The following is a 13,483-nucleotide window of genomic DNA, read 5'->3' as shown; positions in this document are numbered from 1 at the left end:
CACCCAGCCTTCACTGCCTCCAAACACAGGAACGAGTGAGAATTAACATATATCTAAGACTGGATCGTGTCATTGGCAACCGTCTGGCATGGATAGTAAACAACAAATTACAATTGTGAACTGAAAAAGGATGTCAAAGACTCAAACAGGTCTGACAGATCTGTTATAACAGCAGCAGTCTGGCAGGAAGAGGCACAGTTTACTCACTGCTGTCCACATGATCACGAGGAAGTTGTTTTTTACACGTGCGCATATTGTGACTCCCGGCCATCAAACGAAGACAATTAGACACGTGATGGCTGGGCATGCGGGGCAGGCTAAGCTAACTGCTAGCCCATGCAGACCGGCGGTTCCGACAGTCATCCTGGCTGGCCTTCTTCCCTTGGACAGTTTTTTTTTTTTTTAGTTTGGATGTGGATATGTTACTTTGGATATGTGTGTCAGTTTGGATGTGTGTTGTTGTAGTTTTGGGATGTGTTAGTTTGGATATGTGTTAGTTTGGATATGTGTGCCAGTTTGGATGTGTGTTGTTGTAGTTTTGGGATGTGTTAGTTTGGATATGTGTGTCAGTTTGGATGTGTGTTGTAGTTTTGGGATGTGTTCGTTTGGATATGTGTGTCAGTTTGGATGTGTGTTGTAGTTTTGGGATGTGTTAGTTTGGATATGTGTGTCAGTTTGGATGTGTGTTGTTGTAGTTTTGGGATGTGTTAGTTTGGATATGTGTGTCAGTTTGGATGTGTGTTGTAGTTTTGGGATGTGTTAGTTTGGATATGTGTGTCAGTTTGGATGTGTGTTGTTGTAGTTTTGTAGTAATAACGAGTGGGACAGAACATGGGAAACGTCTCTTAAGCACTGAAAACAAATTTAATAGTCAATAGTTTTTTAACTGCCGTGAAAACCGGGTCATTTTACTATTTTACCGATATTTGTCGGGACTCGAGACACCCAGCTTGAAACCGGGACAATCCCGGACAAACCTGGTCACCCTGAATGATAGTCTAATTACCCATGTGCCTTCTGAGGGCGTGTCAGTAAAAATACCTGCTGTGTATTAAGATCACCGAATTAGAATTAGTAAACCATAACATGACTTAGTGAAACTTCCATTCCAACACACTGCTGCATGTCACATGAACTTCCCGGTTCCCATCACTCTATGCGCTGACGTCATCAGTCTTAAAGTGACATGACCTAAGTTGCACACATAACATCCCCCTTTTTCTTGGATGAAAACTTAACTTAACAAACATGTACATAACCCATGACTAACATGTTTTCTTTGTAACCATATATTGCAACATCGTCTCTCTTGTTGTACTACCCAGTCTGTCATAACCAACTTAGACTGTCAGTCTAAACAACATAATGCATTTAAAATAAACCAACACTTATACTCTTTTCTTTCCAGCTGGGTCTTTTTAAGTTTCTGTGTCTATCACTTGATAACAAAGTCTTTCAGGTAGTTTGGTCTGTCTTTGTGGACTGACCAGCGTTGTAGTCAGCTGACCTTTGGCTTGCTCCTTGAAGTGTGTTTCCAGCTCGGGAATCTTTTGGGGCTCCATTGTGGGGCTACTGTTCTCATTCTTTTGCAGGTGTGCAGCATCCTGTGCTAGCGGAGCTGGGTCTTCAGGTAGGTATCTCTTTACACAGGTGGTGTTCCTTGAATACCTGGCACCCGTTGGAGACTGAACAATCACACTGTTTCCTGTTTTGTTGATGATAGTGTGTGGGACTTTGTTGAAAGGTGTAGTGAACATATCTACCTTCTCTTGCTTTAGGAGTACTTGGTCTCCTATCTCTATGTCTGAGGGTTTTGCTCTGCGGCGCTCATCTGCATATATCTTGGCCTTTCCTTTCTGTTCAGCATCGCGGTCGCGCACGTCCAAGTCATTTCGTGTTGTGGAAAGATCCGGCAACTTCCCTCTCATTTTGTGACCGAACAGTAGCTCGGCTGGACTCTTGCCTGTTGTTGGATGATCGATGGCTCTGTAGATGGTGACATATTTGTGTAGCTTGCACTTCCAGTCCAGTCCATCGGCCTGCGCAATGCGAATGTGTTTCATGAGGGAGGCATTATGTCGCTCAACCTCACCATTCGCTTGAGCCCATTTTGGCGTTGTCTTATTGTGCTGAATTCCGTTTACCTTGCAGAATAGCCGAAACTCCTCTGACATGAACTGCGCGCCACAGTCTTTTCTACAGGTAAGTGGTAGTCAATGGCGGCTATAGATAGCCTCTCAATGACCTTCTCTGTGGTTGTGGACTTGAGGATGTCGTATTCATAATACTGACTATAATAGTCTACAACTACTAGTATTGAATGTCCAGTGGGTAACAGACCCAAAAAGTCTGTAGCTACATCCTGCCGCAGCCAACAGGAAGTGTCATAGGTCTCAGTGGCTCCGGCATGTCTGGCCGGGCTACAATCTGGCATCCATGACATGACTTGCAGTGTTTTTCTGCAGCCTTGTCGACTCCAGGCCACCACTCTTTGCTCCTTAGATGTTGTTTCGTGCCTACTATACCTAAGTGTCCTTCATGAGCTAAAGCTAGTGCTCTTGCGCGGAGTGAGTGAGCCAGGACAATACGTGTCCCTCTGAGAACTAAGTACCCTATTGTACAGAGCTCGTTTGCTATCGGTGCATATGCCTTACATCTATCAAAACACCCACTCTCAATAGCCTTCCTCACCTCCCTCAGCTCCACATCTCCTGCTGATGCTTCTTCCACCTCCCTTGTGGTAAGTGCGTTTGGCATTGTATTCACTGCGACGAATCTCACATATTCATCTGACCTGTTTCCATGAGATTCCTCCATTGCTGTCTTTCTTAGCAGCCGTGACAGCGGATCAGCGATGTTCTGTTTCCCTGGTATGTGGACGACCTTGAAGTCATATGGCTGGAGTCTCAGCACGCACCACTCGATGTGTGCGCATGGCTTGGGTCATGGAATGTAGATTACCTCCGGTGGTTTATGGTCTGTAACTAGATCAAACTTCATGCCTTATATGTAAGGGTGAAGTCTCTCGCATGCCCATACTAGTGCTAGGGATCGGATACCTGCCACAAGCTATTGCTGTGTTTCCTTGCCTCATGTCTAGGCACAGTCTCTTTCTTCACTTTGGGTACTACGACTACTGGGTTGACCCACGATGTGGCGCCCCCCACACGCTCGATAATGTCCATGTCCAGAAGCTCCTTGATCTTTTTCTCCACAGGTCCTCTCAGATTGAACGGCACCCGCCTCAGGGGCTGGGCGATGGGTTTGACGGTCTCATCGATGTACAGGCTGATCTGCTTCGTGTTCAGTTTACCTACTCCCTCGAACAGCCTTGGGTATTGCTCCTGTATCATAGTCTTCATGTCCCTGACTCCAGCTATGTTTGTGCCTATTTTCAACACCCCTAGTTTCATTTCAGTTTCTCTCCCTAACAGCGGCTCACCCTGTGAACTCAGCCTGTGTACTGCATTCACCTATTTCTACCTGACATGTGAAACCCCCCTTTACCGGTAAAGGTTCACTGGATGAATAAGAATACAGCTTGCGATTAACTTGTGGTACTCTTGACTCACACACTATTTTCTCTGCTTTAAGTATTTCCCAGGTCTTCTCATCTATAATGTTGCTAGATGCCCCTGATTTATGAGCATGTTCAGACTAACATTTCCTACCGAGAATGTGATTCTATCTGTGTTACTGTCATTGTTTATCATGAAAGCATAGTTTCTCTGTTATTCCTCTTCCACACATTTCACTGTTTGTTTTTGCTGCCCTTTGCTTTTGCACATTTTGTAAAAGTGATCCTTCCCATTACACTTTCTGCAGGTCTGACCCCGTGCAGGACAGTTAGTCATTTGCAAAATGGTTCCCGTGATCACATCTATAGCACACTTTGTCAGATTTGCTGTCTCTATCTCCCCTTGGATTTTTCCCTTTCTGGTGGTATTTTCTCCCTTTTTCCGAAACACGGCTCACTGTCTCAGTCTCTTTGGGATTTGCACTAACACTCATGGCGGACATTTGCATTTCGATTCTCTCACATTTAGCTGCTATCTCCATTGTCTTAAGCAATGTCAGCTCATCTCCCTCCTCAAGCAGTTTCCTACGTACATAATCGGACGTGCACTTGCTCAAAATGGTGTCTCTTATCTGATTATCTCTATCGCCAGCAAAATCACAGTCCTTAGCTGCATGCCTGAGCCTCGTGGCTAACTGTTGTACTGTCTCACCAGTCCTCTGCGTCAACTTGTAGAATGTCTGCCTCGCAAACGCAGTGTTGACTTGTGGGACGAAGTATTTGTTCAGTGCTTCTTTTGCTTTATCATAATCAGTTGCTTCTCCCGTGTCGGCGAGTGTGTAGAAGATGTCCTGGACGTCCGTTCCAGCAAGGTGTAGAAGCATAGCTCTTCTCCTTTGTTTTGTTGCATTTGTTGCATCTCCATTTATGATCAGACCCTTCCCGTCTGCGAATAACTCGAATGCTGTCAACCATCTTGACCAGCGTGGACCTATCGTCCCGGGGTCACTGTAGCAGTCAAACTTCGCCATCCCCGAATCATTCTCCATTTTCCGATCTATTCACTAACTCACTCACAGATTTAACTACCTGTTACCCTCGTCGCCATTGTTGTGTATTAAGATCACCGAATTAGACTTAATACTTAACGAACTGGCTCACACGGACACGGAGTAAACCATAACGTGACTTCAGTGAAACTTCCATTCCAACACACTGCTGCATGTCACATGAACGTCCCGCTTCCCATCACTCTGTGCGCTGACGTCATAAGTCTTAAAGTGACATGACCTAAATTGCGCTCAACAACACCCAATCTCCATGCCAAGTTCGGTCTCCGTCTGAGTTACTGATTTGCCATCAAGATATTACAACCAACAACTCTTATTCTGCCTCCGTGATCTGTTTGCCTGATCATCCAGACGAGCGCGAAGCTTCTCGTTTTCAGCCTTCGGGTCCGCAAGTCTGTAGCAAGTCTGCTATCCGCGTTGTTCAAACCGGGTTCCACCTCTTGGATTTTCACTCCATGACAGGAGACTGTGGATTGATTCCTATGTGGCGACTGTGCTTCGGAGCTCAAGAAAGGATTCCGTCGCTCAGAGCGTCGAGCATTCCCTTCAAATCGCCACGGATAAGTTGCTGAGGGTTAGCCTCTGTGGCTCCAGAGCCAGCATTAGCTTCTGTGGCTCCAGAGCTAGCATTAGCTTCTGTAGCTTTCAGGCTAGCATTAGCTTCGGTAGCTTTCAGGCTAGCATTAGCTTCGGTAGCTTCGCCTGTGGCTGGCCGTGTGGTAGGGTTATCTTTAGCCGAGGCCGCGTGTTTGCCCGGGTTTGTTGGTCTCGTACTGGGCTTACCACTCATCATGCGGCCTTGAGTGTTAGCCAAATTTTGCACCAAACTCTTATAAACAAAACGTGAGTGCTCGGTTAAAAGAATTTGACGATATGAATTATTAAATTAGCAACACACGAGGAGCGTCTTTACTCCGCCATGACACCGGAACTCCCCCCGACACAGCGTTTATTGACAGAAACGTTTCATCGTCATCTAAGGCAGTGTTTCTCAACCGGGAGTCCGCGGACCCCTAGTGGTCCGTGGTGTAATTGCAAGGGGTCCGTGAAAATAAAATATCTTTAAAAAAAGATCCTATGACATTTATAGAAATAGGATTATTTTTCTCAAATGTGACTGAGACCTTTATCTACCTAAACTATAAAGGGTAACAGGACTTTTTCCTCTAATTACATCTGTTTCACAAGTGTAATTTATTGTATTTTAATAAGAGATCTCGCTCCCGTTTGCATTGTTAAAAGTTACTGCATAAGAATTCTGTTGTTACATATATCTGAAAGTTACTGAATACATATTCTGTTTTGTTACATATATCTGAAAGTTACTGAATACATATTCTGTTTTGTTACATATATCTGAAAGTTACTGAATACATATTCTGTTTTGTTACATATATCTGAAAGTTACTGAATACATATTCTGTTTTGTTAACTATATCTAAGTTACAACTGAAAGCTCTTGTTTTTGCCCCAAAGAGTGAATAATGCTATAATGCAATTTAAAATGCAGTTTTTACTGTTTCTATCAAATTGCAACCCCCCTCCCCCAAGATCAGGTGGAGGGGTCCTCAGGGTAGATCAAAAATACGCAGGGGCTCCAGGACCCCAAAAAGGTTGAGAACCACTGCTCTAAGGGACCTCTTCAGTCTCGCCTGACTGCAGGTGTCCCACCCTAAGAAACAACACAGTGGCATAACGACCGAAAACATCGACCAGTTTCATTTGCAGATATGGGTGTGACCATTAACTAGAGTTACAATGGCCATGTGTACTGTTCACAGAGGGTTGGGGAATAGTTGCAATCACAGCATTGTAAGATGGTGACAGATGTACTCTTAGCCCCCCCCCCCCCCGGTTTAGGGATGGTCTTCCTGGCTTTGACAAACGCCAAGTTAGGATAACCGCACTTACCCAGGGCCTGTTTAATGTGGGGTTTCTCCCCTTCCCCAGCCGCTGTGTTGGTGGGGACGTTGTCAGCTCGGTGGTCCAGCGTCCTCCCACTGAATGTTGTGTTCAGATGAACTGATTCAACTTTCTGAGATGTCCTTACCTGGATTACTGAGCATGCATCAAGACGGTATAACCGCAGCCTTCTACTGGTGGATCAGTTGAAGGTTCAGTGACTTAAGTGAACGTTTAACAAACGTTTATGTTTTTTCTCCTTTGCACACGTTCACTGAGTTCTGCTGGAGTGAATAAAGATAGTTGAGATCAGATTGTGGTTCAGTCGGAGAGTTTGAAGGGATTCACTGTGTGTGTGTGTGTGTGTGTGTGTGTGTGTGTGTGTGTGTGTGTGTGTGTGTCTGCATGTGTTGTCTCAGTTTGTCCGGCTGTCCACGAGCCACTTCTGCCATGAAGAAGGCCAGGATGAGTGGAGTGGAGATGCTCACCATCAAACAGAGAGCGAGCAAAGGTGAAAGGTCATTCACAGTGAACATCAGTTAATGCAACTTTGTTTGAGGAGTTTTTATACATGAAATACAATGCAGTGTCCTTTACTGAGAAACATTAGAAATACTTGGCAAACATAAACAGAATTTGAAGTGTATGTTATATCTACATAGAATACCAATACTGCATCCAGTGTCTATAGAATAAGGTGTGTGTGTGTGTGTGTGTGTGTGTGTGTGTGTGTGTGTGTGTGTAGCGGTCAGTGTACAGAAGAGGTGAGCACTGTCAGAATATTCCTTCTGTTTCTTGCAGGAATAGAAAACGATGAAGAAATCAAACAGCTGGACGAAGAAATCAAAGATCTTAACGAGTCCAACAGCCAAGTGGAGTCAGACATGATCAAACTGAGGACCCAGGTCAGAGATGTGTGTGTGTGGTGTGTGTGTGTGTGTGTGTGTGTGTGTGTGTGTGTGTGTGTGTGTGTGTGTGTGTGTGTGTGCAGATTCAAAACACTCTTGGCCTGCTTTCGTCCAGTTTAAGTGATTATGTCTTGCTTTTAGAGTTCAAATTGGGTTGTTGAAACAATTCTTAATGCAAAAAAAAGTAAGTTGCAATGCACACTGATGCTTTTCAAGACTGTTTTAGACTCTGGTGGTGTCATGGATGATGATGTGATGATGATGATGACAGACAGACAGATAGATAGACAGATAGATAGATAGATAGATAGATAGATAGATAGATAGATAGATAGATAGATAGATAGATAGATAGATAGATAGATAGATAGATAGATAGATAGATAGATAGATAGATAGATAGATAGATAGATAGATAGATGGATGGATGGATGGGTAGGTAGATAGATAGATAGATAGAGGATGATCCCTTCTCTTGTACTGAGAGGAAGTCTTGTTATACTGAAGCACTACAAGTGCAGCGTTGTGCTACACTGTGTTTGGGTGTTTCTTGAAGATAAGCTGCATACTAAACATGCGACTCCAACACACACACACAGCCAGTGTGACGAGTGTCCATGTCGTTTTATTCATCATGTCTCCTGGCAGTTGATGTGAAAGAGGTTTCGGTTTCTTGAGATGAATCTGATCTTGGCCATGTGGTTTCCTTAGATCACCACCATGGAGACCAGCCTGAAGTCCATCGAGGAGGAGAACAAAGTGATCGAACAGCAGAACGATTCGCTGCTGCACGAGCTAGCTAACCTGAGTCAGTCGCTCATCAACAGCCTGGCCAACATCCAGCTGCCACACATGGTGAGAATCCAGTCCAAACCCATTCTTCTTCTTTTTTTTGTGGACTTTTTTATTCTCCCTTTTTCTCCCTAATTGTACTTGGCCAACTACCCCACTCTTCTGAGCCGTCCCAGTCTCTGCTCCACCCCCTCTGCCAATCCGGGGAGGACTGCAGACTACCACATGTCTCCTCCGATACATGTGGAGTCACCAGCTGCTTCTTTTCACCTGACAGTGAGGAGTTTCACCAGGGGGACGTAGCACGCGGGAGGATCACGCTATCCTCCCCAGTTCCCCCTCCCCCCTGAACAGGCACCCCAACCGCCCAGAGCAGACGCTAGTGCAGCGACCAGGACACATACCCACATCCGGCTTCCCACCCGCAGACACGGCCAAATGTGTCTGTAGGGACGCCCCACCAAGCCGGAGGCAACACAGGGATTCGAACCTGGATCCCTGTGTTTGTAGGCAACAGAATAGGCCGCTACACTACCCGGACGCCCTGTCCAAACCCATTCTGAACCAGTCGGTACACAGACAACCGATAACGCTGTGACGCGCTTGATGAATCACAGCAGTAATGAAATGGAAGCGTATTAATCTGTTGTAAGTTACAGTGTCGAAGGTATGAGAGCCTCAAAATCCACATGTTGACATTTTTTCTGCACTGATGAAAAATGTCAAGAGTCTGACTAATGCTTTGGACTGAAGACGGTTTTCCCTTTTCGATCGTCAGAAAGATTTGATTTTTGTTCCACCGTCTTTGATTCGTGTCGATTTAAGTTGAAATTAAGTGAATCCTCACAAGATTTAAGAATCCTGCAGAATAAAACAAAGTAGTGCTGCTCAGATAAATCAGGCTGAGAGAGACCCAGCACTTGACTGGACTCCTGTGAGAGACATCTGAATGGAGAATTACACTTACTCACAGAGGAATCAGCTTGAGGCACATGAATATGATTTCAGACCTCAGATTTTACATTTGCTGGGTCTGGTGTGGAGGAAAGAGTCGGTCCAGAGCATCAAACACAGCACAGACAGCTGCTGCAGAGCAGACCTAACACTGTTTGTTATGGTGTTGAGACTGCTGCTGGTTTGTTTAGTTACACTGTAGGTGCCAGAAGGGAGGATACAGCTTCACATAACGATATAACACATCCCAAAAAGTTCAGACAGTCATGATAGTTTCACAGAGACGTCTGTGTCTGTTGGTCTGAGACTGACAACTGACTTGGCATCATCTGAATTACCATCGCCCGCGTGCTCCTCCACGTACAGCAAACCAGACGCTGAGAGTTACTCCTCCACGCTCATCAGCTCAGTCACTCATTAAAGAGTGCTGTCTGTTTCTGTCTGCAGTTCAACAAGAAGACCAAAGTCTTCAGAATGCATCTAACCCTCATCACTCAGAGAAACAAACTGGCTTGATTCGTTTACACAGGAAATGAATAGAATAGAATAGCATAGAATAGAATAGACCTTATTGTATGGCCATGGCCAGAATATTGTCTCTGGTCTCATCTCTGTCCAATAAAATGTGTAATATCACACAAGTAACATCACGTGTCCAATGTCACACACATTGAATTACATAAAACAGTTGCACTGCTAACAACATCTGTAAGTCCTGTTATTTATACAAGGTTTAAGGGATCTTTTGTCCGGATCTTATATGGTTGATGTCATTTTTAAGCTGATAACTGGCCTTATCAACTACATCAACTATGAGGTGAGGGACCTGTAGGTTTTTGTCATATGGAGCTAATGACTCCGCCTCTAGTTGCAGCAGCCAGTGTCTGTCTGGATGACTCCATGATCTTTTATGTCATCTTTTGAGATTTCAACCCTTTCTTCCAAGCAAAGGTCCCTTTAAGGATCAATAAAGATGTCCATCTATCCATCCTTTATCTAGACAGAGGCTAGACAGAGGGACCGAGCTGGGAAGAATGTGCAGCAGGTTAGGGTGATCAAGGATAGAGATGGAAATGTGCTAACAAGTGAGGAGAGTGTGCTGAGAAGGTGGAAGGAGTACTTTGAGGGGCTGATGAAGAAAATGAGAGAGAGAGAAGGTTGGATGATGTGGGGATAGTGAATCAGGAAGTGCTGTGGATTAGCAAGGAGGAAGTGAGGGCAGCTATGAAGAGGATGAAGAGTGGAAAGGCGGTTGGTCCAGATGACAGACCTGTGGGGGCATGGAGATGTTTAGGAGAGATGGCAGTGGGGTTTTTAACTAGATTGCTTAACACAATCTTGGAAAGTGAGAGGATACCTGAGGAGTGGAGAAGAAGCATACTGGTACCAATTTTCAAGAATAAGGATGATGTGCAGAACTGTAGCAACTACAGAGGTATAAAGCTGATCAGCCACAGTACGAAGATATGGGAAATAGTAATAGAAGCTAGGTTAAGAGGAGAGGTGATGATCAGCAGCAGCAGTATGGTTTCATGCCATGAAAGAGCACCACAGATGTGATGTTTGCTTTGAGAATGTTGATGGAGAAGTATAGAGGAGGCCAGAAGGAGTTACATTGTGTCTTTGTACATTTAGAGAAAGCATATGACAGCGTGCCGAGAGAGGAGGTGTGGTATTGTATGAGGAAGTCGGGAGTTGCAGAGAAGTATTTAGGAGTGGTGCAGGATACGTATGAGGGAAGTGTGTCAGTGGTGAGGTGTGCGGTTGGAATGACAGATGGGTTCAAGGTGGAGGTGGGATTACGTCAAGGATCGGCTCTGAGCCCTTTCTTGTTTGTAATGGTGATGGACAGGTTGACGGACGAGATCAGGCAGGAGTCTCCGTGGACGATGATGTTTGCGGATGACATTGTGATCTGTAGCGACAGTAGGGTGCAGGTGGAGGAGAGCCTGGAGAGGTGGAGGTATGCACTGGAGAGAAGAGAAATGAAAGTCAGTAGGAGCAAGACAGATTATATACTTAACACAAAAAGTAAGGAAATGTGTGTTTGGTAGATGATTTCTTGGTTGTAACAATGCTTCTTGGCAATAAATCTTATACCGTTGGAAAGCCTGTTTATTTCCCTTTTAAATGGCGCCACATTTGTAAGGAACATGCATTTATGGGATGAGAAGCAGAGCTGAGTATGTGGCTTGCACCCATGAAAAATTTGCCAAATCTTCTCTGTCAATGCCAAACAGCTTATTTTGCTGTTGCTATTGCCTCTTGTTTTGAGCTTCTGGTACCCCAAGTGCTGACAATCAGGTGCCTGATATAAGATTTATTGCCAAGAAGCATTGTTACAACAAAGACATAATCTACCAAACACAAATGTCCTTACTTTTTGTGCTACATTTATATGCATGAATGAGAGGGAGGACAGTGGAATGGTGAGGATGCAAGGAGTAGAGGTGACGAAGGAGTATGAGTTTAAATACTTGGGGTCAACTGTCCAAAGTAACGGGGAGTGCAGGAGAGAGCAGGGGCGTCAATCCACCAGAAGCCAAGGTATGGCAAAGTCAGATGACGTCACATCTGACATCACATGACATCAAAGCAAGCCCCTCAAATTCTCATTCCACCTCAACCATGTGGCTCTGTGCCGGTAGTTAGCTACAACCATTTATACAATCGCGCCACCCTAATCAGGGTCTTGACTGAATCACCTAGACATTCCTCATCGCCCGCAACGGAATTTGTATCCCCCGCTACAGGTGTAGCGCCTTGGCCCTGCTACAGATTATAATATGCTGAAATCAGAAACGTTCGGTTAGTTTGTAGTTAATCCTGGACGCTTCTTAGGTTTTTCCACCATAGCTTCCAAGCCCGGAAGCCGTAGACACCAGATGTAAAACAACTGGTATACTGCGAAATAACAGAGATTTACCCGGCGGTGATAGGCTTCATCATCACTGAGGGAACTCCTTTGGCGAGGGCCTGAACTTCACAGACATTCATTTATATGTAAAAGTGCCACATTCTAGTTTTAAACATACCCCCCCCCCCACCTGAATTCCTGGCGTTTCAGTTCGAGTAGAAAATGGTGGCCGCTACGACTCGTGTGACCCACATGTCCGACCGACTCTGTCACAGCTTGTGCAAGAGGAAGAACGGCCCAGGGTTGTTTGATAGCTGGACTCTGCCAATGACAACGACTTCCTGCTCATTTGAATTCGTGGGTGGGAATCACTTCACACAACACTGAAAAATGTCTGTCTTAACAAATTGTTCAGTCTTGTCTTTAAATCTCAAGCTGCTACGGAATATAGCTGTATGTTATAACAAGGCAGGTGGCCCCCAACTTCAAGGGGGCTCCACTAGACATCAGTAAAACACCGGACAAGTTAAGCTGCTTTCGAAATGAAATTTACTCACCTTACTTGGCTGATATTTGTCCTTGTTCAAGTACAGAATCGTTTTCAGGAACTGAGTCCAAGATGAGAGACATTTGCTGAGACAGACGTTCTTTTGTCAGTGGAGTTGATGGAGCCCTTCATGGCCTGGTGTCCCACGGACTAATAGTTCTCTGTGCACCTCTTCCTGTAGAGACCGCTGGCAGAGAGAGCGGGCGCAGTAAAACATTACTGCTGCTCACAGATTCCTTCCACAGTAAGAGATCCATTTATCCTCCCTCCAGTTACCCTCCTCTTCTGCACTGCCACCTCCCCCCAGCTCCTGCTTATTTAATGTATTGTAATATAATGTCTCACATCACTGTGCGATTTACCGGGGGGATGGGGGGCTTCTGGTTTATATATCCCTGCCTCTGTTGAATTATTTTTATTCCTGGTGATGACAAAATCTACCCCCCCCCCATAGTGATTAATGCCATTTCACCGATAGACCTTATAAAATAACTAGAATAGTTTTTTTAAATATATCTAATTGAAGCGCTGCAACGTGAGAACAGTCGATAGTGCAAACAACAATAAAATCAGAAACTGACTTTCATTGTCAGCGCTCGCGCCCGTTGTGCCAATAGAGATGACACCGCGTCTTCTAGGCCACGTGATAGTCCTGCCGTTGACCTTGGGCCATGCACAGCTTTTCTGAACCTCACCAAGGATTCGGAGCAGGATATCATCGTGTTTTACAGGACCCACACAAAAAAATTCCTACGAATCTTATAACTGAGAATGAGACTACACAAGCTACTGTTGCGTGTCCGCACGAGGAAAGGACAAGGCATGCGTATAATATTGCGTTACTTGATGAATTAAATTTAAAAAAAATGTTTTAAAATATTCCTGCAAATTCAGTGGTTGAATTCAAGTTCCGAAATTCTTTGATTAAATTTCACA

General features: G+C 44.8%; 1 protein-coding gene across 1 annotated transcript in view; it reads left to right on the top strand.

Moving 5' to 3' along the window:
* Positions 1 to 13,483, top strand: part of myt1la (myelin transcription factor 1-like, a) — an 87,847-nt gene that overhangs the window by 72,532 nt on the left and 1,832 nt on the right. The window contains exons 21-24 of the mRNA XM_056294593.1: positions 6,909 to 7,000; positions 7,291 to 7,394; positions 8,109 to 8,252; positions 12,729 to 12,791. Of these exons, the coding sequence (XP_056150568.1) occupies positions 6,909 to 7,000; positions 7,291 to 7,394; positions 8,109 to 8,252; positions 12,729 to 12,791 (403 nt within the window). The remainder of the gene's footprint in view (positions 1 to 6,908; positions 7,001 to 7,290; positions 7,395 to 8,108; positions 8,253 to 12,728; positions 12,792 to 13,483) is intronic.

Source organism: Lampris incognitus, chromosome 15 (assembly GCF_029633865.1).
Source record: "Lampris incognitus isolate fLamInc1 chromosome 15, fLamInc1.hap2, whole genome shotgun sequence".
In the NCBI taxonomy this organism is placed as follows: domain Eukaryota; kingdom Metazoa; phylum Chordata; class Actinopteri; order Lampriformes; family Lampridae; genus Lampris; species Lampris incognitus.
The sequence above is the reverse complement of the archived record's forward strand: the minus strand, read 5'-3'. Positions and strand labels throughout refer to the sequence as shown.